General features: G+C 40.2%; 1 protein-coding gene across 3 annotated transcripts in view; it reads right to left on the bottom strand.

The window, feature by feature from the left end:
- Window positions 1-25,125, bottom strand: part of ACTN2 (actinin alpha 2) — a 129,053-nt gene that overhangs the window by 36,325 nt on the left and 67,603 nt on the right. For 2 of the 3 annotated variants that reach the window (XM_059715672.1, XM_059715675.1), the window contains 8 exons: window positions 17,180-17,266; window positions 15,713-15,800; window positions 12,753-12,831; window positions 8,677-8,758; window positions 4,976-5,061; window positions 3,107-3,199; window positions 2,211-2,441; window positions 1,145-1,292 (listed from right to left, as the gene is read on the bottom strand). In XM_059715672.1, coding sequence (XP_059571655.1) covers window positions 1,145-1,292; window positions 2,211-2,441; window positions 3,107-3,199; window positions 4,976-5,061; window positions 8,677-8,758; window positions 12,753-12,831; window positions 15,713-15,800; window positions 17,180-17,266 — 894 coding nt within the window. Of the gene's footprint in view, window positions 1-1,144; window positions 1,293-2,210; window positions 2,442-3,106; window positions 3,200-4,975; window positions 5,062-6,281; window positions 6,368-8,676; window positions 8,759-12,752; window positions 12,832-15,712; window positions 15,801-17,179; window positions 17,267-25,125 lie in introns of all 3 variants that reach the window. The other variant, XM_059715677.1, reaches the window with a different exon arrangement.

Genomic DNA, 25,125 nt, shown 5'->3' with positions numbered 1-25,125 from the left:
AGCCCCCTAAGAGTTCTGACTAAGGTGAGACTGGGCCAGTACTGGGACAGAGAACTATAACCTGGGAACTTGAGCTCAGGATAGGATTGAGCATCTGATCATGTAAATTGACATAATACTTATATCCAGCTGTTGTGATGATCCAGCAATACTCAAATGCTGAATTACTTAGCTAGAAGTTTGACACTGAACTGATTAAAAGTCTTCAACTGAATTTTACATAAAGGCTTGAATTTGGGAATTGAAAATCTCTGGGGCAAGGATTAAATAAGAAGAGAATTGAATGTGTAAAATCTCTATTCATGGGGCAACATTTTGGCTGTCTGTGAGCAGCCATGATCTTAAAAAGCCCAGAGAAAGAGCCAGGCTGTTTTCCCTTTCTTCTTTTGTTCAGTTTAGCTTTGCTTTTGGGACTTTGGCTCAAGCATGGCCTGGATGTAGTTCTGTTTGGCCCTTAAAGTAGAAGACTGACTTTGTCCTTCTTGATGTTCAATGGACCTCATGTTGCCGTTAACTAAAATTGTACCTAGAACTTTCCTGGACTCACTGCAGCCCTGACTGACTTGTCACAAGCCCAGGCTGCAAACAACGAGAGAGACTGGGCACCAGCAACAAATCATGAGGTGATCTCTATAAAAATACCAGGTAAGAATATTAAAGTGGAAGTAATTAGCACACTCCAGCAGCCTCAGTGTCATGTGTATTCAGCATCCCCACACTTCAAAATAGTGGCAGGGGTGCTTTAACTAAAGGTCATCAAACAGGGTTTAGTTAAAGTGCCCCTGCCACCATTTTGAAGTGTGAGACACCGAATACATGAGACACTGCAGGTGCTTTAATTAAAGCGGGTCCCAAGAGCCACTTTATTAAAGCGCTCCCTCTCCCCCCACCTGAGTATGTGTAAAGACTTTCTTTAGTTTTCCATTAGACACTCAGCCAATGTAACTGAATGGTAAATTGAATTAACTTCATGTCCTATGAGTTAAAATTATGACTGTAGGGCAGAAAGCTCAAAGCTTTTGGGGTCATCATTGTTAAACTGAGGTTTAGAAAACTACCCAAATAACTTCCCAGTCAATTTTTGCTTGGCAAATACCCAGCAATTTTAGATCTATCTGAAACACTTTAAGCCAGGTCTACTTACCATATGCCCAAGTTTCATGAGTAGAAGCTTTCTGTCTAAATTTCTCAGCCAAGTGTTCAAGTCGTTCCAGCCTTCGTATTTCATTCAGCAACCATTCTTCATAGCCCTTCTCAGCCTGTTCAAGTCTTTGCCAAGCACCAGCAATATCCTGTAAAATGTTGGAGGGAGGGAGGGAGGAAGGACATTTTTCATTTTTACCTTGTATCTCACATGTCTTTACCCAAGTCACAGACCACGCAAGACTTTAATATGTTGCTCTCAGAATGGAAATGTATGTCCAAATTGTAAATGATAGGCCCCCAAAACCAGGCCAGCAAAATCTGTACAAGTGGGTGCAAAAAGCTGTTGCTCAGGAAAAAAGGACTGCATGCTGTCATCTGTTTAATTCTTGCATGTATATTTTACATTATAATATTTTATACCTTGCCCTTCTACCGCACATAATTCAGAGTGTCCTCAAAGTAGGTGTTTATTATCAAGACAAAAATGCCTTGCTTGTAGAAGTTGACAGTGACAAAACAATCAATTTGCACGTTTTCATGTTGCTGTTATCTAAACAATGTACAGTATGTATTGTGCTGACAGCTAAGAAAATACTGTATGCATGTGTGTGCACATGCATGAAAAGAATATTTTGTGAGCCCTTAGAGAACTACAGACACCAAAACTAAGCTATGCTGGCAATCTCGGGGGGGAGGGAGTGGAGGGGTATGGGAAAGCTAGGCATACTTTTAAGCAATGTTCATAAAACTTGAAACATCAGATTAAGTGCAGTATAAAAATCTGCTATATTCAGCAGCTAATATACTGGAAACTCATGACTTATCAGGAGATGAGAATTCTTTCTAGAAACTATTCTTGTCTCCAAAGTTTAGGAACAAGGACCAATTTGATGAAGAATGCTGAAAAATGCAGAAAAAAACTAATGTATGGGAACTACAACAAATCAACAGATGCCTTCCTTCAAACAGATCACTGAATTTAGCTTTGTTAATGTTAATATTCAGATATCCCTGACCATCCCAATAGCAACAGCAAAAGAATATGGGCCTCTGGTTTAACTTACTGAAACCATTTTCCCCTCTGATGGCATGAAGGCCGGCCTGTTGCTGATCCTCAGTTTTGTCTGTAAGGTGTTGAAGTTGATCTCCAGCTGACATTTTTCCTGGACTTTGGGAGGCTTGTGCTTGCGACGATAGTCTCGGAAGTCCTCTAGTTTCTTCTGCATGGCCTGCATGGTTTTCTCAGGGGTCCTGTTTTCCAGCCAAGGGATTGTGCGACGAATCCATTCTAAGAGCTGTCAAACCCATGCAAACAATTAGAACCCAAAAGACAAACAAAACCAAAAAGCCTGAATGTACAAACCCCAGTGGCCTTTATCCCTACCACATTATTCTTGCCAAAAACAATTATTTCATGGCAGCAAAGCAAAAGATTTTTAGAAGTGACTAGTCATTTTGGCTACTTTTCCTAAGGAAAAAAATTATCTTAATATTTTTGGTTTAAGGGGAAGAAACTTTTCAAACTAAAACAAACAATGCATTCAAGATGTGTGTCAGAAGTTCTTTTATTGTCCCAACGTAGAAATCCTCAAAGGTCTGTCTATCCCGCATGCTTACATGGTATGTTACTATAACATCTGATCACTTTACAACCCTTTTAACATACTTCCTCTCACAACACTCCTGTGAGGTGTGCTTGCTAACATCCTTATTTTACAGTAACAGAACTATCTGAGACACAGATATTCTTGCAAAGGGCATATAGGAAGTCTATAACACAGCAGGGATTTGAACCTACATCTCCCAAATCCTAAGCTAGTGCCCTGTTAAGTACACTTCCTTCTTTGAAGGTCGCCTTTGCAATACTTTAACAGTGATGTTACAAATCATTCAATGAACATACGGTCACCTATGTTTCATGAACATAATACCCATGTGTTATGAAGACAGTTTTCCTTACCTCACTTGCTAGCCGTTCATACTCTTCCATCAATCTTTCATTTTCTTGATTCACAGCAAGTACCTTGCATATCCGATTAGCTGCAGTCTCAGCCTGTAAAACACAACAAATAAACAGAACATGTCTACCGCCACATTTACCATAGGGTTTCTAGTCTTGATCACAAACCCGATACAAAATTGGAGTAAGAAGAATGTGACTGCTGCAAATAAATAATGTAGAGCTTATTGTTGTACCACTTTATTCTTCTCAGAATTAACAGGACAGCTTTGTCACTTCGACACCCTGTGCAACTCCATTGCCTGCAACAAGGTGAGCAGGGAGCAAGTACCTATAGAATTTGTTCTAGATGGGGAAGTTTATAATGCAACACATAGTTTCACACTATAATTAACAATTAATAACTTACTTACACAGAGGTTTAGATCATTGTGCATGTTAAATTATTAGGTTAAAAAAAATCACACTAGAATATTATTAGGTCTGTTAGCGATACTGGAAAACAGCCCCAAATACTTTACAAGCCCCAATTCACTCAGTCTGTGGAAGAACCTGAATATGCATAGATGCTCAATGTCTACCTTTTTATGCAAGTTAAATCTGGAGTAACTCCACTGGAATCAAAGGAACACTGTATTTATTTGAGTGTACGTGGCAGCTGATTGCTATACCAGAGATCCTAATCCTGCATGGAACAGGAGTTTAGATACCATTATGGCATCATAACTCTAGACTCCCCGGAGTCTGGGTTGGTGTGCTGATGCTACTATTCATCATTCCAACAGTGATTATTTCCTCTGTTTACCTCATCTTCCCACAATTGTATTTACTTTATCTATTGCTTGTGTCAACACCAGTATAGGTTATTAAACCTATTAATATATTTTTATTATATGTGCATAAAACACATAGTACAAAGGGTACTAATTCACTATCATGCCCTGTAGACACTACTAAAATAAATTTTACTCCTTTATTTTGGCCTTTTAATTGAAAAAAATGGGTTTGAAGAACAAACAAAACATGAAAACTGGGTAAAAAGAAAAACCCTGGAGTGGTTTTGAGTTAGTGCTTCCTTTTCATGTGGCTACTTTGATTTTTCTTCCTGGATAAATTAACACAGGGGATGTACCTCAGCTATGCAAAGAAGAACCTATGCATGCCTTAGTAAGGTGATACTAGCACCACCTGGTGATGCTGTAATAAACCAGGATATAATTATCAGGCTGAAAGGAAAAGTTACCCCCTAAATTGAGAAGGAAAGAAACATCAGCTATTGGCTGTCATAAAACATTTTTCAGCAAAATGGCTTACGTCTGTTTCTGATTTAGAAGTATATGAAGCAATGTAGGGGGAAATGACCTGGTTATAATTGAAAGGGATCCATATGGCCAGCATGCTTATAACATTCTTCTATTCTTACTCAGGTGGAATAGCACTTTCTTCCATAAATGATTCCATTGGTGTCAAAGGGACTCAGGCATCTCAGTACTGCTGAAAATCCCACTAAGTGTATCAGCCTTTTGACATGTTGAAATAGATTTTCAAGTAGCTTTCTCTCTATCTTGATTAAATGAAAACAACCTTTTTGAAATACCTAAATAAAGACATTCACAACTGAGATTGTGCTAGAAAGATGGTAATGCTTATTTGAATTTAAAAAAGGGAAGGGAAAAAAAAGATCAAACTTGCTACAGAACATTTAGCTGAGTCAGATTCAAGTGTGGGTTACAAACAAGCATTTGTGCTCAGACAATACTTGCAAACATTAATACAAACCACAAAGACCTAAATTATGTGAAACACTCATGGACTTCAGAAATAGCAAACCAAAAAGCCCAGCAACACAAAGGGACAGTTGATTAATACCTGCTCTGCTCCAGCAAAAGCATGGTAGAAGCAGGAGACATAAGTCATGATAGCTCTCTCATCAGGTTTGGGAGTGTTCACAATATCTATAGTGAGGAGGGAGAAATAAAAACAAAACAAAAAATCGAGGAGTAGAAAACAAGGTGAACAAAAGAACACGCAATATGCTTGTTATCCTGCCTTGCAGTTCTTGGTTTTTGTATTAAGCCAGTGTTTGCCCAATGCTCTGTAGTTCAGAAACTATTCAAAGATGGAATAAATCATCTGTTAGATCTACTGGTGCTGGCAGAAAAAAAAATAAATTAGTACATTAAAACTCAAACTGAAATTACATAAACAGAGAGAGGAAATGTTTTCACATCAATGTTTTCGTCAGGACTGGATCCTGCACACATATTGCTATCATTACTACTCAGAGGAGTAATGACGTTAAATTTAACTGCACAATCTGTCTGCATAAGAATTCCTCACATGAGTTAGAGTTGCAGGATCAGGTTCATATTTATCTACTTATAATGTGACCTGTCAGCTAAGGTGTGTAAGAAGTGGGTTTACATAGCCCACTAAATTTTAGCTGTTTTGACCCCAGAAGAACCGCCCTAGAAGACAACTGTTAAGTTATTTTTTAATACTATGTATCAGCCCACTACTGGTAATGGCATTTGCGTTGTGTAGAATTCTGTAATTATTTTTACTCTTTTCACTATGATACCAATCCATATTCCAAAAAGTCTATATGCAATTTTTGTGTCTACAAGCATTTTATGTTTCTACACATTTGTACTTACCATAAAATGTTAACTCTTAAAAATTGCAGAGAGCTTAAGAAAAGGATTCATGTTCTGAGCTTCTGTTATGATTTGACAACAGTAGCATGAATAATATCCAGCAGAGGAAAAAAAAGCAACTGAATTGTTTTGGAGATCTCTATTTCCCTGTGAGTTTGTTATTTTTATTTTGCTTTTTAAAATTGGTCCAAGTCAATACACAGTTTCAACTGGAGACAAGTATGTCTACTATCCAGTTCATCAACCAACTAAGGATGCCCCTGCTGGATATTATTGGTAAATATACAGAATAAAGAGACAGAAAGGTATGATTCTAGCGAACGAACAACTGGCTATATGGCTACCAACTATAGAAAGACAGGAGCTCACAAAGAAAATGAGGCAACAGAAAATGAGGGTCTTGCTCAGCTATAAAAGGCTCCTCAAGGAGCTAGTGGGGAAAAGATCAGAAGGATAAAGCTGCCAGTAACCCCACAGAAGGTGAAAGGTGAGATCTGATCCATCTTCTACAACCTCACCTTCTGAGCCCCAGCAAATGCATGGTAGTAACAGGAAACATAAGTCATAATGGCTCTTTCATCTGGTCTGGCAGTGTTTACTACATCTGTGTAGAAAGAAGAAGAGTGGTTAACCACTCAGTCCAATGACAATATCATTCCAGAAGATGATGATGTCACTTCACATGCTGAATTAAAAATAAATTCATCATTATTCAGCTTGTTTCCTTTTCCTGATGTCCTCTGGCGCTCAGGCTTTAAGAACTGACACATAAAACAGTATCAATTGCTCTATGTGAAATGATAAAATACCTGACTCAGCAGAGTGTACAGAACAACACTGCCATGTTGTGCAGCTTTGTTGGAGATCCAAGCCTTCAAAAGGTGCAGGCAAGGTTGCCAGATCTAAAGTCAAACCTATTGGAATCATTTTTGTTTTTGTTTTGCATCAGTGTGAAGCCAGAGTAACTTCACATGAGGTACTAGACTTGCTTCAGAGTTAACCCTAATGCATTGATATGACATAGAGGTGCATGTGAAGCATGTTAACATAGCATCCTTCTGTACTATGTGCCCTGCTCTTGCATTCCTATGAATAGACAGGATACTGATATGCATCAGACACCTGCATAACATGAATATGTGAGCTACTGCAACCCAGAACAAATCTACCAGCTCTTGAGTCATACTGTATTCTCAGTAAATATTGTCTTAAATTATTGCAGAGTTTAACCCTTTGACTGTATTCTCAGTAAATATTGTCTTAAATTATTGCAGAGTTTGACCCTTTGACTTGAAAGCCTGACGGGTTTGTCACCACTATGAGAATAAGTCATTAAAACTATGGTTAGGATATGCTTGAAGTTTGGATCCATTGATAATGATGGTCCTTTTAGCCCTCTGTAACCGATATGGCAGAACATCATTGGTTATTAGTGTAGAGGGTTTTGAGTGTCACTAGCATTAACTGCAAACAATCGCCATGCACATGCAAGGCCATTGTAAGAGTGGGATAATAATGATGTGAAAAGATCAAAAGAAAAAATTACAATTTTAATATTCATTTGAAGTTTTTCTACCATAATAATCAATTAATCTAAAAATTAAGCATATTAAATTATAAAATTTAATTAAAAATGGATGGCACACATATCAGCAGATTCACATATTCATAATCAGTTCACTTTTTTTTCTCTCTCTCTCTCAAGGTATAGAAGAGGATATGAGATACAATATTTAAAGAAGTTAAACAAAGTTTCTCAAATTGCATATGAAGAGAAACCACAGAGAGAGTTACATCTATGAAAAAGAGATGGTAGATGCATACAATTTTATAGTAAAAAGAATCTACTGTTTTTTAAAACAAATCATATAACCAGGCAAAGAGACAATGGATTTTGAAGCATGACAGCAATGCTAAAAACACTCTTCACTGAAGTGATTGCGGGTTGGATTTCCTAACACTTGCTTAATTCAATTCCTATTGATTTCAATAGCAGCAGACAGGCCAAGGCTGAGCACTTCAGATAATTCTATCCATTAATGCTGATCACCTGACAAGGCACCCAATCAGAATTAATGTGCTTAAAGAAGTACACTTGAACCAGCCTAAAAAATTCTTATCTTTTGGTGTTACTCACACCTGAAATACAGCAGATCGCATACTTCCACAAAGCTCTATGCAAGTCTCTTAACATCGTATTTATATTATCTGTAGAAAGATTCTATAGAGCATTTTAAAGGGAGGATTGAATATGGAACTATTCATTAAAACTCACCATTATACAAATATTAAAATAATATAAAAAGAAAACACTAATTTTCTAAGTCTCTGGTGTGGGATGCCAAATTCTAACTGTACATTTGGAAAGGAGTATATGAATTATCTTTCTAAAAGCTCAATCCCAGCATCAAGCAATGTTGCTATGTTTTAAAACTGTATTTGTGAATTACTTGCATTAAATTTTAAACACTTAAAGAAATGGGATTATCTTTTCATTCTGTATGTGCATAGGTCATACCACCTGAGGAGCATACTTTTTGATTAGGGATCAAGGAGGTTGCTGCAATGTAAATAAGAGAGGATAATTTTATTATTAACAAATTAAAAAGTATGAGGTTCTCTAGCACTCAGGAATCAAGATGCAAGAGATCATTTTAAAAAAAGAAGCATCAGAAAGAGGTTAAGTTTAAAGTACTGTCTGAAGAATTGTTTTATTTATCTGTTTTCAAGACTTGTTTTTATTTTAAGGCACCCTGAACCTTTTTAGGAAGGGTAGCCTGGAAGTCAAATGAATAAACATACATACATTTGATGATTCATGTATAAACAATTATGAAAATTTGTCATGCCAAGGGTAATACATGTTTTGCTGCCTACCTCTCATTAAAATACATTAAAGATGATAGCTCTCACCTTCTGCATCCAACATCTTAGGGATATCCAAATGTTTTTCTGCAATTTCCATTGCAAGATTTATATTTCCTAGAGGGTCATCCTGCACAAAAGAAGAAAGTATAACCAGTTAAGCAACAGAGGCTTTTCTTGAAGCAATAATAATACAGTAAGTATACTGAAAGTTATTCTGTTTGATCCAAGAAAAGGGATTTTCCTCAGCTAGACACTTGAGTCAAAACTATTATTCTTCAAAATCTCTCTATATGCAGCATCTGTGTAAATCAGAGCCATCCAACTCATGGACTGTGGGCCCCTGTGGCCACCTCTCCTACTGCTATGCAGTGGGGCAGGACCCAAGAGAAATGCGGGGCTGCATGCTGCCCATACAGCTTGAATAGCGGGAGGTGGGGGGGAGAAGGGATCCTGGGACCCTGCCCCTCCAGCATACAGCCTATGTGGTGTGCAGTCCCCTTCCCATCTCCTCTAAGTTGGAGAACCCTGATCTAAATTGATCTGTCAAATCAATCTCATGCTACATTTTTAAGTGCAAATATTCATAACCTACTAGGTGCCATTAGGAGCATGCTGCAAATTTGTTCTGGGGTAGATTATTTAATATAGACAAATAGATCTCTGTATGTATGTATAGATATACTTATATGTATATAGCATACATAGGACAAAAGCTGAGTTCCACCATGTCTCCCTCAGCCAAATACACTTTTCGGAGTCTTGCATGGCATTTCTCCATAATCAGGTGAAACTCAATTGTAACAGATTGTAAAATGATTTGGACCTTTTTTGAATAATTTTTAAGCATGCACACTAGGGCAGAATTAGTGGTGTAAGGCATAAGAGAAGATGCAGAGGAAATGCAGATGTCTCAGTAGAGTCATACCAAGAGATAAGGTGAAGCAGAATTTTGTTTCATGATTTAACCATCTCTGCTGGGAAGCTGAAGTTAGTCCTCACTGGGCACGTCTATATGTGATGCTACTTCTGCATAGCAATGCACTACAGCAATATAGTTTGTCGCTATGGCGACATAGCATCAGCAGACGCAAACTGTGACACCAATGCTATGTAGTGATGAGCTACTTCATTATAGTGTGTTGCTACAGTGACGTAATGTCTAAAAATAACCATGCACTGTAGGGACGGGGCAGTAACAGCTGTTATTGCGCCGTCCTTTAGTACTTCCAAAAGAAAGTACTAAATGACGGTGCAGTAACAACGGTGCCATGGGGGCACATGTAGATGTGCCCACTGTATCATATTACAGGTGGTGATCATGTAAGAAATTCCTAATGTCCCTAATTCCTAAAATGTGTTGAATTGGTGTGAGGCCACATCCAAACTGCTTCTCTCCTGATCCAGATCCACTAATGAAGAAATAAGTGCCTGCCTAATTGTAGGTCTGGAGTTGTCAGGTGGGTAGGTGGGTCTGATTTCTTTGACAGTGAATCTGGGTTCAGGAGAGAATCATTAAAGGCATAGCCTTAAGTCTCCCAAACTCATGAGAGGTCTTGGTGCCTGAAAAATGTCTTACGGGTATTCTCAAATGAGAGAAGAACTTCTCTTCAGAACAGACTTGGGATCTCCCAGTAGGTAAAATGATTTTTTGTAAGGAACTTCTTCATTTTACATTGGGATACAAGTACCAGCCTACAGTGGGAGCTTGTCTCATGGGCGTTTTTTTATGGCACTAGTGAAAATAATGAGATTTAACTGACAGTGATTATTCCAAGTTTCATGGAAGCTTGTACTTCATACACATAATGGATATGAAGTGTCAATTTTCTGTGAATTATTCAGACAAAAGTAATATCACGAATAGCACCTATTTCTAATGAATGGAGCTTTCTAGTTCTTTTTTTTTTAAGAAATATTATCAGGAAAGTTAGTTATGAAAAACAGTTTGAATTCATAAGACCTAATGATCTGGGTTCAGTTGAACTTATTTTTATCTTCATCATCAATTTTACCATCAAATGCATTTCATTAGCAATTTATATTCTATACAGCACTGTCGTTTAAAAAAGCCTTAACATTGTGCACAATAGTTAAAATCCATGACTTTATTATCAACCATATATTTATGTATATGCCACTGTGCGTATAAAGCATGTACAGATAACATAGGCAACAACTTGTTGTGGAAAGTGAATATATAGCTATTCCTAGACTAAATCTAAGCAAGACTAATTGACTAATTTAAGACACTGTTGATGAAAGATGGACAACTCCCATGTAAATTAGTCAATGATTAAACAACGCTTAACTGTAGGAAGATTTGCTTAAAATGATGCTTAAAATGAAGCTGGAAGACCTCAACCACCCATTCCTTCAAAAAATAAAAAGTATCTCTATTACTACAGCAGCAATACCTTGTATAACTTGCCATAATCAAAAAGATCAGGCCTTTGTCTATGGATAAAGGCATTGAGACCAAGGCCATCCTTCCAGCTACAAGTCCACACAAAAGGTAGATTGGCAAGAAAAGAACACATGCAACAGAAACAGATAACATGCCAAAAGAAAGACATCAAGCCAGTTGTTAATACACGCAAAACAAGTAGTCAGTCAAACACAGCAAGAAAAGGATATTAGGATCTTCCTGAACATGGTCTACAGGGTGCAGCTCCAGTCACTGTTTGAAATCTGACCCATTTTCATTTGGGAATTTCTGAGAGAAACACTTTTGCTGAGTCACATTCGTTTGTGTTCTGTTCTTTCGCCACGTATAAGTAGGGTGATTTTACTAGGAAGGTACTCTATATCATGGGCAAAGTTCTCAATAGGCCTTCAAAACTGTTAGCCTTTGTTTATGTCATGGCTAAGTACATTTTCAAACATGAACAGCTGGCCTGAGTACTTCAGTGAGTATGTATGTTCACAGAAGTGTGGCTGATATTTTGCCCTGTTGATTTAGATTTGTATTACTAATTGTATTGGAACTGTGTGGCAAATGATGTGAAGAATGGTGAGGGTATGGATTAGCGTACTTTTTAATCACGTCAAGAGTGGGGACAGCTGCCACTTAGGAGTGTGCATCATTTGCTAAATTGCATTTATTCCAAATCAAATAGCTGGAATTCGGTAGTATTGAACAAATTAAGACCATGATGAACATTTTACCTGGCTGGTATTGGAGGGTATGTCAAGACAGTCTTATTTCAGAGGACAGGAAATTGTCCAAAGGAGAAACTACAATATTTCACTTTTTCTTCTAGCACTATTCATTTGCCACTACCTGCTGCAAATCTGAGACTTGTGCTTACCTACATTCCCAAGAGCCACCAGTGTCCCAGACCTGATAGCTGAGATCATTACTATTTTTTCTCTTTCCTTCCTTTTGTACAATTTCAAAACCAGTAAAATTACTAGTTTCTGCCACAGTCTGATCAAGCCATCTGGGCCCTCTACATTCTGTTTTGTGATACTATTAAGCTCTCCATGTTTTGAGACCCAGCGATGTTAGGGTACTTGTTTTGTCTGGACTTGTAGGGATATGGGTGAAATTTTGATAGAAGTAAAATAACAAGCAATGAATATTGCTTCATACCTTTTGATTTCTAGGTCTAGTTATTTCCCAAAAGCAATATTTACTCTAAAGAAACTTCCAACATAACCATGGGCCTGATTCTTGACTGTTCTGCAATTTGCACAGTCATTTTCACCACTGAAAAGAGGGTGTAGAACGTTATCATCAATGTGACTGGAAAACGCCAGTTCATTAGAAATTTGATACCTACTTTGCATTGATGTAAAGGAGCGCACAAGTTGCCTACTTGCAGAGGATCAAGCCAAGCATATGTTATAATAAAAATAATCAATTGACTGCATTTTTATCATTGTACACCCTCGGAGGCTACAGTATAACTTTTTAATAATCATAATCTTGACAAATGCGTGCATGTGTTAATGGGGAGAGTGGTTTCCTTTTTTCCTCAAGATCAGTTTTGGCAGGAGGTTGCAAGGCCAGTCAAAGTTAGTAAGTACACCTCAGCTCATCCTTCAGGAAACATGCTAAGCAAACAAGAAGTGAACCAGAACACTGCAGGACAGCATGCTTTGCCACCCAGACTGAGGACCTTATTTAGCTTGGAGTAGTCAATAAGATCAGGTCGGTGTCTGTGGATAAGTGCACATAATCCAAGGCCATCTTTCCAGCTTTGCAACAATAGGAAAATAAAATGGAAAAATAAGTTAATACAATCATGACATTTTACAGTTTGCAGTTTGCTCAAGTCTTAGATGTATGCTCCTCTGGTATATCCAGGTAATGATGTCTCCTCACAGCAGGGCAATTATTAAGCTGTGTATTGACTCTTCTTCAGTCTTTGTATTCCTGATCATGCTATTGGCAGACAAGGTTCTTTGAGTAAATATGATATCTTTTATTAGACCAACTAAATAGTTGGAAAAATTGTCCTTTGCAAGCTTTCAGGCACAAACACAAGCCTAAAAGCTTGCAAAGAACAACTTTTTCAACAATTTACTTGGTATAATAAAAGATATCACATTTACCCAAAAAACCTTGTCTGCCTATGTCCTTAGACCAACATGGCTACAACCAATGCGCCATATCATGTTCTTGGCCTTTAAACAGTATAATACTATGCAAAAAAGCTCTGAGGTGACTCTATTTGATGCCCTGGGACAAAACAGAGTTGTTTGTCTTTCAGGTGCTGAGCATAATCTCTCATTACCTAAATGGAAGTACATGTCCATAATGACAATGAAAGAATGAAGTCTGGATGAGACTTCCAAGAGATCTTATTCAACCAAGGAATTTTTCCAGTGTCATCAATAAGACAAAATTATAATATCATAAATATATTTTTCATAAAGGAATGTACAGTCATGATGGAAAACAGACTTAATTTATTTATATACACTATATATAAGATGGATCTTATCCTGAAATCTGCTCAGCACACCTGCACTTCCTACTGACAACACTACAAGTTTCATAGATTTCATAGACATTAGGGCTGGAAGGGACCTCAGGAGATTATCAAGTCCAGCCCCCTGCCCCAGGGGAAGGAAGTCAGCCAGGGTCAAAGGATCCCAACAAAATAAATGTCCAAATGTCTCTTAAAGGAGTCCAGAATAGGCGCTTGCACCACCTCTGGCAGCAGTCTGTTCCAGGCCTTGGGGACTCGGACAGTAAAGAAGTTCTTCCTTATGTCCAGCCTGAAACGATTTTGGAGGAGTTTGTGACCATTGGACCTTGTCATCCCTTGGAGCGCTCTGGTGAACAGGTGTTCCCCCAGATCCTGATGTACACCCCTTATGTACTTATAGGCAGCCACCAGATCACCCCTGAGTCTGCACTTTTTCAGGCTGAACAGTCCCATGGCTCTCAGCCTCTCATCATAAGTCCTGTTCTCCTGCCCTCTGATCATGCACGTGGCTCTCCTCTGGACTCTCTCAAGCTTCTCCACATCCTTTTTTAAATTGTGGAGCCTAGAATTGGATGCAGTACTCCAGCTGCAGCCTCACCAAGGCAGAGTACAGTGGGAGGATGACGTCCTGAGAAATTTCAGATGCTCCGTACACCTCAGAATCAGAACTGACAACACTGACTCTGGAGACAATCTTTACAAATGGAGCCATTATAAATCTGCCTTTTGAGAACCTTTCAGAGCTAATTTACAACCATAAGTTCTGGGCCTGAAAAATACCTATTGCAGCTAAGATGATACCAGAAGCCATGGGGCAGGTGAAGAGTACAAAATCACCATGCACAAACAAGAGACAATTCTTAAATAAAAAATTAATGCAATTGCTAAAATACTTTCTGTTACTCAAAAGTCAAAATCCAATGAACCTAAGAGTTCTGTGACCCTATGAATCCAGTGACCCTAAGTATCAAACTATGATAAAAACATATTCTCTATGCAGTAACATACAGTATACAACAATAAAAACCCTTTAGGACATAGGATCAGAAGCAAGAACTGAAGAAAACATATCCTCTGCTTTGAATGCAAATGTAAATCAGGGCTCTGGAGGAATTGGGGGGGGGGGTTGTTTATTCTCTACAGAGTATGAAAGACAAAATATGCAAATTTAAAACATTAAGGTTTTGATCCTATGGATAGCTGCCCATGTCTGCATGATGCTCTACTGAAATCAGCTGTTATCTATTCCTGCAGAATACACCATATCAAATTCCGATTCATTTAAAGCAACAGAATAAATAAATTAATACATGTTATTTGTTCTACAATATTTATAAACTGTAGGTCTCTGTATGAATTATATGAAGACCAAGGCAATGGAAACTAAGATGGAATAGCCCTTTAATAAGGAATCTAATTACAACTACATTGCTCTTTGAGCAGAACTCATTCCAGGGTTCATGTGTTGGTGAGCCAGATCATCTGAATAGCCAAGGCCACAATTGATGTGAAGCTGCTAATATAAGCAACGTGCCTGTGACCTGGAAGTCAGAGGCAGATTTTCATTAAAGAAACAAAAAAGAGGCTGAGCCGTCCCTTCTGTCTCCAATTCAAGTAATGCTAATGAACTTGATTCCAGTATTGGATTTGTTTGAAGTGTTTTGCTTTTCTTTTGAGCTACATTTTCAGCACTTTGTGAAAGTTATTAACATAATGTCAGACTGAACAAATAAGGGTGATTCCACCATAATGGAATAAGTGTTGATAGTATTACACACATCAAACTGGAATCTGGCCCCTAAGGTTCTAATAATGACATTCAGAGGCTGCCATTAGAAAGTCAGGAGTGTTCCTGGAATAGAAGCCATTCATCCAATACCATTGTGTGGTCACTTTGGACAAATGCTGATTTTTATATAGTAACTATGGAAACAAGCTAAAAGCATTTTGCCCCAAACACCAAGTTATATTAAAAATGCAATTGTGCTAACAAAACTAATACTATGAGGGTGCAACAGAAGAGGACAGAAAAAGTCTTGGTTCATGGGTTATGGTCAAATTATGCTTTCGCTTACAGTTGTACAAAACTGTGAACAAAATCTGACTCAAAGCATGTTAGTTGATCAAACCCCATGGGATTTTACCTGAGGTGGAAGTTCTGAATGTTCACATTTCTGTAAGGAGCAGTTTTCCTTTGACACCACAGCAGCAGCCCTTCTTTAGCAGAGGTCTCTATACAGGACACCAGAGAGAAAACAGGAGACTGAAAAGGAGCCCAGACCATTTCCTAGCATTTTAAGTTCACAACCTAGAATTCATTAATATCTGTCATTTATTCAGGGGGCTGCACAAAATACGTTGGAGGTGTCAATCCATTTCCAAGTAGACAAGTATGCCTGTCACAGAACACAATGGCAACAGAACAGTTTGCAGCTTTGTTGACAGGCTCAACATGAGGCAAGGGCTGAATGGACCACAAAGGCTGAATGACTTCTGACTCTACAGCTGTTTCTCTTAGGTCTAGCCTATAATTCATGCACAAAAGTCTAGCACCTTTTGCATATTCAGAACTGATTTAAAGAGAGATATATGGTTAGTAAGGAAGGAAATATACCTATTCAGATGAGATTTGCAAAGAAGTGAAGAGATATAGGTATTTGTTCCAGAAGGCAGGAAGTGTAAAAGTTGGCAAGATAATGGGGAAATGGCAGAAGCAGGGTAGATGGAAGTGAGGGTGGATCCAGAAGAGAGCGGGGAGGGGTTTGATGGTACAGCTGCAGACCCCTTTGATTCCTGCTCCATTCAAAATTTAAAACAAACAAGCTGTCAGGAACAGTGGCATTTCTATTCAGGCAGAGCTGAAGAAACAATTGACTCCATGGTTCATTATTAGCTACTTGATCCCTGCTAATCTCTTTGCTCCATAGGTGTTAACAACCCTTCATCTTCTGCTAATCAAGCTCTTCTGTCTGCCATCTACTCCTAGCAATGCTTCTCTGCTTACCACCAGCATGCCCAATAAAGGTGTGCCATTGCCCAGGACCCTGTACTGCATGGCTTTGTTCCTAGAAGATTTGAACCTATAACAAATCAGAGATGGCCAAGAGAGGGGCAGGGATGAAGGCAGATCAAACGGTGCAGTGTTGCAGTCAGAGGCAAGAGGGATTTGCAAATATGAGGCAAAGAGGTAAGTTGGCAGTCAGCATCCTTGAACTGAAAGGGCGGATAAAGGGCAGGACCACAGAGTGCATCACCTTATAAATTCCAGATAGCCTGAAGTCCAGATGGCATCCCAGGAAGGCTGCTGTAATTTAGATAGGACCTTATAAAAATACTGTCTGTGGCCTGTGCCGTGGTAAGGGTGAAATGACCATGTCCCCAAACACTGATCTAATTGCCAGCAGGGGGTATCTCACTGCATCTTTTTCAGTAAATAATCAGAGGACTTTTGTTCTTAATGCCACCAACTCTACCACACAATTCACTTTACAAATGTGTCACCTCACTTTTCAGTGATGTGACTAAAATAATGTTTTAAACCAAACCATATCAACTCAGGTTGACATAACGCTGTCCCAACAATTTTAAGAAAGCCAGAGGCATATTCTTACCTTCTACTGAAATATCCTGAATAGCAAAGCGAAGGATGATAGTCCAGATCATACCCAGGGTCATTTTCACATTGCCATCAACAATTTCTAAGGTAAACAAAAAGAAAGCATAGAATTAATGAAATATGGTTTGCTATGTATTGTCTTACTTTAATCATCCTCCAGTCATTTGTTACATAGGCAGCAATACAGTTCTTAGTTACAAACAGCTTCTTTTAGTTTTTCAACAGGATCGTGCTTCTGTTTCAATTGTGATAAACTTGAAAATTACTTATGGTTACAGTCACCTAACACCTTCATAGTAAATGGCTTTTGTTCAGTTAATTGCATCTTTCTGAAGCTTTCACTTTTTGGGCTGACTTTTCTATAGGATGAATCTTTGTCTGAGGGGGAAAGTTTGAAAGTTTGAATAAAAACAACCTTGCAAAGCAAATGAAAAAAAATCAGTTTTGCATATTTTAAACAACTCCTAAATTACCAAGATGCTTTAAAAAATAATACCCATAGCTGAGGCCAGATTTTCAAAAATGCCTGGCAGTCAGCAGCCCCAGCTAAGAGCATTGGAAGCTACTTGTTACTAAGCGTGTTTGAAAACATGCCACAGGATGTAGTTGCACCTTTTAGTTGCCACTTTTGGTTTGACCAAGTTATGAGGGATTTCATTTAAAAAACAACAACAACAAGAAAGCACTTGGGTATATGCACTGTTTGGTATACATTTTTCAGGCATATATTAAAAATGTCTTGTCAATAGGCACATGCACTTATATCATTCAAATGGCACCTCTGCAGTTTGAGAATCTAGCTCCAGACATGGTATATGTTTTTAATAATGCAATAATTAGTGCTAAAAAGATTACCAGTTTATTATTTTTCCACTTCACCCTTAGGGGTTCCTCCTAATTTTTCAAGGTTTTTCCTTCCCTGCTCACAGACTTCATGGGATATAAGCATTGCCATCATATTGGCCAGAAAAATTATCAATCTTCTGAAATGCTCCATGAATTATACAGAACTTGAACCGTCTCAATCAAATATAGCCAAATAATTGTTTCTATTTCCATGCCCCCCCACAACTTATACATTTCCTTGAACTCAAAATGCAGCATGTCTCTGATCCGCATAATTACTATAGTCATTTTTTCATTTCTCAAAATGTACAGTACATGAATTGCAGTACTCAGGGGGGCATTGCTGATTGGCTGACAATCAGTACATGGATTTGCATAATGACTGTATAATTATTTTGCAGTAGCTATGCTGCAAGTATAGGAATTTTTTTGCTTTCACTGGCTACAGCAGTTTCTCTCCTCATACTGTTCCTGATGGAATATTCACACTAGTTGCCAGCTTCATCTTTTTGGTCTCTTTAGGTGAAAAAGAGCCAAAAATGTGCGAAGAACAAGGAAAGAATACAAAAAAAATCAGGACAAGGAAGTTGTTAAATTGCTAAAAATGTTAATGTGATAAAAAAAAAAAGTTCATTTTCTTCTCCTCCACAAGCCACCAGAAATAGTCCCCAAAGTAATTCTTATATTTGTGTGTACATTTCCCTTCTTTACTTTGGGAGAACTAGAATCCCTATTTTTCAGTTCACTCCAGAGCTCACATACACAAAATTGTATCATAAGTATTCTAGGAAAAAGAGAAGAATCTGAAAATTTTCAAATATTAATATATAGTTTTACAACTATTACTCCCATTTTACAAGAAGAAAAAGAGAGGGTTTTCAGCAGAACTAAGCTAGATCTCCTGGGTGTTCAGCCTAGGCCTGCTTGTCGCTTACATTATAGCTTAGTTGCACTATCCAGGATCAGAGAAAGGTACTTAGCCACCTTAGTCTGAAGTCAGGCAGAAGAAAGGACAAAGTGGCACCTTAGGGTGTCTATACACAAGTGTGGAGGCTGTTCCGCTGTGCTGGAATTTCAACACATTGGAGCAGATTCGATTAACTTAGTCTGCTGGAGCATAGTATTTGCAAGCTTATCAGCGTTCCCGCACTTAAAAATGGCAGTGGAGGCACCTAAACTAAAGCTCGCTGCCATTTTTAAGTGCAGGGACACTGATACAGGAGACACCGCGGAGCTTTAATTAGACTGGCTCTCAGAGCCAGTCTAATTAAAGCGCTGCACACCCCACCCTCAGAGCATGTGTAAAAGTGTCCTTATAGACTAACGTAATATCCTAAGGGGATTCATCATCTTCACCCCTCTAGCTCTATATATGCAACAAAACAATGCAGGAAAACTTCAGAAATACTGAGAAACCATCTTCTTCACCTAACCTACTCCAAAAGGGATCAACATAAACAAGACATACTTACCTATGCTACTAAACTAAGAGCTATTAACCTGGAGACACACACAGCTACTATGCTGCAGACTCAAATGTACTACTAAAAATACACAACAGACAGCCATCCAAGTGGAAGCAGCTATTACAACAGTAGACATCTCACAGGTAGTGCACCAGCAACATAGGAAGAAATCAAGGCAGCAGTACCAAAAAGACCAACATCATTAACTGGTCACAGCACCCTCTATCCCATTCTGAAATATCTGTATTCTTTAAAGGCCTGAGCTTCTTTCCAGAGAAGCAACCTGAGGAGAAACTAATATGTGGAGAATTAAAAGAATCCTTCTGCAGACTTTGCCTGAAAGAATACTTCCACACCCAGGATAGAAACACCTCCAGGCTCTGACAACCTTCCCGCCACAACTGAGAAAAAAAGCAATAATTAAACATCAGACTGGACAACTCCCAGAGGATGTAACCACACAATGAACTAATATACTGGCTGCTTCAGAAAAAAAGGTAACAGCCAAATTCTCAGCAAAAGCCAGGATCACAACTAACTCTCTTCCTCAGAAAGAAAAAACATAGACTCTCTAACATCCAGAAGTGAAATAGTAATCAAACCAAAGGATAAAAGGTGGAGCTGTAGTCATCCTCAACTGTCAAGATTATATCAAGACATACAAAAAACTAGAACTCTTGGTTCCAAAATGATACCTTTTATTAGACCAACTAGAAAATGGCAAGAAAATGTCCTTTTCTGCAAGCTTTTGTGATCGAAGTCCCATTGTCAGGCTCTGGGAAAAGTGTAGATGGTGCAAGATGGTAAAAAGTTCCCGTAGGTAGGAAAAAAAACTTAAATTTTGCACAGAGGGAGCAGGAGTACACCCCTGAAGATTATATCAATGGACCCAAAATACAACTATCTGACACCAAATACTATAAAGGGGAGAACTCCACGTAAGTATTCACTCTACCATTGGTGCCATGCTACCAATGGATCTGCTGACCTTGGCTGGAGTTGCTATCCATCTAAGAGGAATTCCCTCCCCATGGAGCAGAGCACCCTCTCACAACACCCCACCAGGCACAGGAGGGAGTCATATTCACTCAGGGGAGGATTTCTGTGCCTCCAGGTCTGGCCAGACTGACAGTTCTTCACAAAAGCCAAGACTTGCTGTTGGCAGGCCACCCAGAAATAAAAAAGACCTACCAACTGGTTGCCCACTACTTCTGCTGGCCATGCCTGCATGAGACAGTCCAAGATTTCATCCACTCCTGTGATCTTTGTGCCTGTACTAAAAAAACTCACATAAAAAACTTGTGGGCTCCTCCATCCTCCTGTTTTCCCCTCTCCCTTAACCCTGGTTTGCTATTTCACTGGACTTTACAGTAGAGATACCTGAATCCAATGGGTACGCTATGATCCTGATAGTGATATATCAGTTAACCAAAATGTCTCACTTTATCCTATGCACAGGTTGGCCCTGGCCAAAGACACTGCCCAATTATGGCTAGATCATGTGTTCTTCACCTTCATGGTCTCCCAGGCTGCACAACCTCCAATTATGAGCTCCAGTTCATTTCCCGAGTTTCATTTGTGAGGCCTTGCACCTGCTCAGGGTCCATGCCCAACTCTCATCCATATATGACCCACAAGCAGTCAAGCTGAGAGAACAAATCAGATTATAGAACAGTAGCTTCAGCGTTACCTCAATTTCCAGCAAAACAAGAGGGCCCTCCTGCTAGCACTTGTAGAGTTTGCCTACAAAGGTTCCACTCATGTCTTGACTGAATAAAGCCCATTCTTTACTAATGGATTCCACCCTAGCTACGCCCAACTACTTGTCACCCTGGATAAAGCTGTGGCCAAAGACTGGGTACAACATGGGCAAGAGGTCCAAAATTAAAAGTCCATCTAGAAAAGACAAAAGAAGCGTACAAAGAACACATAGATCTGCAGGGCCTGCTTAGTCAGTAGGACAAAAGGTATGGCTGTCAACCAAATACTTCCATACCTGCTGGCCCCTGCAGTATCTGGATCACAGGTACATCAGTACCTTTTGTATTACCCAACAAATTAATCTGGTCACAAATGAATTGCAACTCCCACCAACACTCAAAATCCATCTGATATTTCACATGTCCCTGTTCAAGCCCTACATGGAAAACTCGCTCCTTCGTTAATCTCAGCTTCCTCTACCACCCGTGATGGTTCAAGGACAAGAAGAATACTTACTTCAAGAGATTCTAGACTCAAGATAAAGATGAGGAAAATTATACTGTATGATTACTAGACTGTGAAGGTTACAGGCCAGACGAATACACGTGGGAGCCTGAGGAAGCCTGCAGAAAACATCCATGCTGCTGATGTGGTACAAAATTTTCATGAGGGCCACCCAGGAAAGCCTGGGCTAGGGTCTCCTAGGTCAGGGGTGAGAAAAATATGGCCCACAGGCCAGATCCAAGCCCCAGAAGGACTTTGTCAACCTGTGGTGGGTCCCTCAGTCCCACCTGGTACAGGCACCGTCTGACCCGTGGCATGTCCTGCTGCCCCCAGGCATGCAGCGGGCCTGGAGCACATCCAAAGCTGGACTCCATTTCCTGGCAGTCCCTGTGGCAGTGGCTCCTTTTAGTTTCTGCCACCATCAAACCCAGTCCCATGTGGGTGGGGCCCAAGTCCTGGGCTGAGTGCAGGCCCCGGCCCCGGCCCCGGCCCAAGCAGGGGGTTGGGGTCCCTGCAGCATCTGCTCCAGACCTGCCTGCCCCAGCCACAATAAATGGTGGTGGCAGATCTGGTGTGGGAGTCCAGGTCCCACTTTTTCCTGCCACCACCACTGCCACCACTGCCCATCATGGCCAGGATGGGCAGATCTGCAGTGGGTGTGGCAGAGACCCCAACCACCATATGCAGGGTGGGCCAGGGCAGGGGTCAGAGCTGTGGACTTAGCTCAGGGCTTGGGCCCTGCCCGCTCCTGTCTCCATCCCACATAGGGAAGTTTGGTGAACTGTTGCGGGGGGAGTGGGGGGGGGGGAAATGTGCTAACCTGGCCCATGACAGTTCCACAAACCTCCCTATGTGGTACATTGGGCCCAAGTAATTGCCCCCCTCCCCCCCTGGGTGGTGTTGCAGGAGCAGGGGAGTGGGGGGAGTAATGTCAGGTCATGGTCTTGAACCTGGGGCCTCAGCCTGCCTGGTATGTCCACTTATCCCAATCTGTCACACGCATAGTGGATCATGAGCTTGGAGGGAGGTGGTCAGAACCTGATATCCAACTCACTTCGTGCAACCAGAGTGGCCAGCCAGGATCAGTGGACCCTTTACTCCTTACTATTAAACCCTGAAGGAGGAAGTGTCTAGGCAACAAGGCTCCATCTTGTACCGAGACTGCCTCACTTAGCTACCCAACCTGGCTTGCCCACAGATCCTGAGTTTGGCCTGGCCCTTTGGTTCCCTAACCTGACTCTGGTTTGATCTCCCAGATAACCAGATACCTAACCTGGCCAGCCTCCTGACCCCGTTCTCTGCCCGATACTCTGATTTAGTTCCCCAAATGGATCTTCTGGCTTTTAGGCTCCCCTACACTCAGACTCTACACGCTCCTCTTGGATCTTGGTTGCTTCTTTCAACCCCCAGACCTGGCCACCCACAACCCAGCATAACACTGTGCTTGCTTTCCTCCTCAGAACTGATGAAAAATGTCTTGCATTCAAAAACATGTCTACCTTTATCCCAACCATGCAACAGGTCCAATAAAAGATATCAGCCAAAAAAATCCTTGCCTCTTTTATAGACTAACAAATTCAGATAGGCATAAGCTTTCATAAGCAACAAATTACTTCATCAGACACTATGAATGTACCTTCAGGGAGCAGGATTGTAAACAGAAAGCAGCTATTTGAATTTGGACCATTCTGAACACAATCCAGTTTGTGGCTGATGTCTTGTGTTCAAGGTGTTTTTTTAAAGTTTGACCCATTTTCTTAAAAAACAAAATTAAAAAAAACACTTTGCCCTGTTAAAAGGAATAGCCAACAGTTTCAAGAACAGATAATTGAAGTTGGGCTTCTAAACTCAACCATCCTGATTTTTGAAGTACAGACTTCCCCAACAACTCACACTGAAACCAGGAGGGGTTGTGGGGACTTCCTTAAGTGACTGCATACGGATTCAGAAGCTTAACACCAGTGACCTAGTCTCAGATGTTCAAAAGCACTTAGGTGGAATTGAGGTGGATAAATCCAAGTAAGCCGAGCAGAAAAACCCATTTCATCACTTAGGTACCTAAGATTCTTTCAGTGCCTACATTTTCACCAGGAACATTATTTAGACACCTACGGTTCTGACAATGCATGTACCCAAAACAGTAACTGCCTTGGGACAGATGAACCTACTGATACCTGTTTCACACCTAACTGGATTTGGGATTCAGAGAGTGGACACCCCTTGCACTTAAGTGCTCACAGGCAGTCATGTCAGCAGGCCCAAAGAAACAGATAGCCCACATAAACAGTGTTGAATTCAGTGCAAAGTATAGCAATCATAGCCACTTTCATTCAGAAACATATCTGGGGGAAGAGGTGGCAGTCATGGTGCCATTGCTACCACCAATATTTTGGGAAGTAGGTCACTCCCAAAAATGGAAGACCTTGGTTTTAGGCTCTTCGGAGCCTTAGGTGGTTCAAAGTCACATCTTCCACCTCCCAGGAGAAGGTCTTAACTATCAGGCTATGCCGAGGCAGGGGGTGCTGTCCACTCTTCCTGTTGAGGTTGAGCCACTGTGCAGCAAAGAATACAAGATGTCTGAGACCAAACATCTAGGATATCCCATCAAGAATATTCTATGTACTAAGTAGGCACAGTTCACCATATTAACAAGATGGCAATAAAACGCAATCACAAAGCAATTACACCAATACATTTCCTGTACAAATGATTGCTCTCTAGGTATTCAATAAATGAACATGAAGGGCAGGATGCAGTACAGTCTAGAATCTGATTTCTAAAGGAACTATCATTTTTAACAGCATGTTGAAAGATAGGAAGGCACTGAAAGAAGCAAATATCCTCTTAATCTTCAGGAAAAAGGAATGAGCAGCAGCTAAGGCATTTTAGGCCTTTTGGCTGGCATGCCACAAATAAAGCCCCATGCCCTCTCTAAGTGCTACTCCAATATCCTTCACCTGCCTGATCTGCTGCACTGCTTTCTGCTCCCTGTCCATCTGCAGTAGTGCTGCCTGTTCCCTCCCGCGGGCTGCATGCCATGCACAGAAGTTACCTGTGCCACTTGGCGGTTGGTTCCCTCTGTTCTATAGTCCACAGTCCCAGCCAAAGCCCCACATTTCCATGTGCCTGTAAAGTTTCTGCTTCTTGTCCTCCCACTACTGCAGAGAAGCCATCAACATTCAGATGTTTTGGGGGCCTTCTATGTCCAAGGGACATACTTCCAAGGGAAGTGGTACTGGCTCCTACCTTGGGGGTCTTTAAGAGGAGGCTTGACAATTACCTAGCTGGGGTCATTGAGCCCAGTATTCTCTCCTGCCCAGGGCAGGGGATCGGACTTGATGATCTACTTAGGTCCCTTCCAACCCTACATCTATGAATCAAAGAAGAACCAGCACAACCTGGTCCCAAGTCCCTGTATCAAATT

The sequence above is a fragment of the Alligator mississippiensis genome, chromosome 1 (assembly GCF_030867095.1).
Source record: "Alligator mississippiensis isolate rAllMis1 chromosome 1, rAllMis1, whole genome shotgun sequence".
In the NCBI taxonomy this organism is placed as follows: Eukaryota; Metazoa; Chordata; order Crocodylia; family Alligatoridae; genus Alligator; species Alligator mississippiensis.
The sequence above is the reverse complement of the archived record's forward strand: the minus strand, read 5'-3'. Positions and strand labels throughout refer to the sequence as shown.